This window comes from Helianthus annuus, chromosome 10, assembly GCF_002127325.2.
Source record: "Helianthus annuus cultivar XRQ/B chromosome 10, HanXRQr2.0-SUNRISE, whole genome shotgun sequence".
In the NCBI taxonomy this organism is placed as follows: Eukaryota; Viridiplantae; Streptophyta; class Magnoliopsida; order Asterales; family Asteraceae; genus Helianthus; species Helianthus annuus.
The window spans coordinates 126,775,570-126,778,029 of record NC_035442.2 but is presented as its reverse complement, the minus strand read 5'-3'; the positions used below and the strand labels follow the sequence as shown (position 1 = coordinate 126,778,029).

Below are 2,460 nucleotides of genomic sequence, written 5' to 3'. Positions count from 1 at the left end.
AATGAGTTTTTAAATGTTGATATAAATCTTTCAAACTATACTGTTAGAACTCACTCAGCGTAGCTAACTTTTGCATGTATGCGATTGAGGATGAGGAGCTCTTGATTGGCATGTCGTGCTTCTCATGGATGGTGGATTTTGGCCTATGTATGTGAAATAATTGGGTAGTAATCATTTTTATTATAAATTTAAAATTTGACTATACCAATCTCGAGTTTTCTAAGCTAACTTACGCACACACCACTCCTCCAACAGAATTGATGGCATGTGTGCCCGCGAAAAGCGTATACAGATGCATTGTAGTATGGTCACGCCCCTACAAATGGTGTCCCACAATTAATGTCATAAAGAAAGTATGATGGTGTAAATAAAAGAAAGCCACCAAAAATAGTAAATATGAGAACTACAATGAATTGTTTTATTTCAACGAGTACAAACAATTGTAACTATCATCATAATTGTAAAGATCGACAATAGATAACACAATTCAAGTTGCCACAAAAACAAATCAAACCGGCAACATCTACGGACCCCATCAAATGCACACACCCAATCTTGAAATCATAAGCAATGGATCAAGACCTGTCATCGTTGGTGAATCGTGATACATCAATCCATTTTCCGCATCATCTTCTTGCAAACCTTTATTACGTTCTTAAAAATTATTTGGTACTGGAAGTAGCCTACAGATGCCATGACTCAAGAAATTTAAATGCTTTGGAAGGAAAGTTTATGGGTGTGGTGGCCCTGGTATGATGGGATGATGTTTCCATTTTGGAGGAAGGGTGGGTAGTGGAGGAAGTTTAGGGTGTGAAAATGGTGGAAATGGTTTTTTATGAACTGGCTCCGGCTTTGGCTTGGGCTCCAGCTTTGGTTCTGGCTTGGGCTTGGGCTCCGACTTGTGCTTGTGCTCTGACTTGTGATTGTGTTGTGACTTGTGCTGATGCTTTGATTTTGGCTCCTGCTTCGGCTCTGGTTTAGATTTTGGCTCCGGTTTGGGCTCTTGCTTTGGTTTTGGCTCTGGCTTGGGCTCTGGCTTTGGTTTTGGCTCCGAGTTGTGCTTATGCTCTGACTTGTGCTTGTGCTCCGACTTGTGCTTTTGCTTTGATTTCGGCTCCTGCTTGGGCTCTGGTTTTGGTTTTGGCTCCGACTTAGGCTCTGGCTTTGGTTTTGGCTCCGGCTTGGGCTCCGGCTTTGCTTTTGGCTCCGGTTTAGGCTCTGGCTTGGGCTCAGGCTTAACAACAACCGGTGGATGATGGAAATGGTGGTGAAACCTCTTATACCAAGGGTGGGACTTAGGGTACGACCCCCAAAGGGTGGCGGATGTGCAAATTACCGAAGAGAATTTGAGTTCTCCGATGGGTCCAAAGGTGAGTTTTTGGTTAGACTTTGACACAAAAGTGATCTTAGAGGCTTCTAACCCATTGTGAAATGCACAAGGTGCATTTTCTGCGTTGTGGAGTTGCACATAACATTCTTCACTCAACATTTCGTCTTTCAAGATTTCTTGAGGAAGATTTAACTTGAATTGTCCTTTCTCATCAAGCTTTCCAACACCTCTTGGTTGGAATTTACCATCTTCAAGCTTGCAGTCAATGGTCACTTTTAACCCTGAAAATCAATATCAACCATAGTCAAGACACATGATCAAAAATATGCTACTGATTGTTGGATCGAAATGGAGATGCCACGACTACAATTGTTTGCATTAAGATAGATATATTTACAATAAGTGACATAGTAAATATTAGTACCTGATAATGCTTGACTTGCCTTGATGTTATTCTCCTTGCAATCAACACATTCTCCAAATCCAACTACCTCCACGGTATTAGCACTGCCATAACAAAAGTTCCCGGAAAAGAACAAAACCAACAAAAACCCAAGAAGAAAAGCGCGCTTCATTGAGAGGCGTTTAGAAAATAACTTAAAATCTCAAAGAAAAGAACATAACATGAACTTGATGTTTGAATGAGTACTTGAACTAATTTCTACTTGTATATATAGTAGTGGAGCTGATCAGTTATGGGGCTGGCTAACCTATAGTGATGTAAATAACCTCAATTGCACCACATGTGTATTCAGCTTAGTTAGTATGCATGTTAATGCAATATATATCAACACCAACTAACTGAAAGCTTCACATACATTTATTATGACCCCTCTTTTTACACTCTCGGAGATCTAAGTTTAACATACATATATATTATGACCGATGATGAATTTATTTCACCTGCACATTTTGTACACTCTCGGAGACTTAAGTTTAACATACATACTAAAATAGTAGATTCACCCCACTGAGATTGGTTAACTGTACCTTCTCTTCTTACCCACCTCCAAGTGCTTCATAGTAGTTTCACACTTCTTTTAGTTGCGTCCCCCCAAATCCATTTGTCGATACAGGAGAGAAGATAAATTATGAGTTCTAATATATATTTAATGATGAGTGTAATTATT

General features: G+C 39.7%; 1 protein-coding gene across 1 annotated transcript; it reads right to left on the bottom strand.

Moving 5' to 3' along the window:
• Positions 1–594: 594 nt before the first annotated feature.
• Positions 595–1,970, bottom strand: LOC110884755 (proline-rich protein 4-like). The gene is made up of 2 exons (XM_022132475.2): positions 1,755–1,970; positions 595–1,611 (listed from the first exon to the last, which is right to left on the bottom strand). The coding sequence occupies exons 1-2, from the start codon at positions 1,903–1,905 to the stop codon at positions 731–733; spliced, it is 1,032 nt and encodes a 343-aa protein (XP_021988167.1). The 5' UTR covers positions 1,906–1,970; the 3' UTR covers positions 595–730.
• Positions 1,971–2,460: the final 490 nt, after the last annotated feature.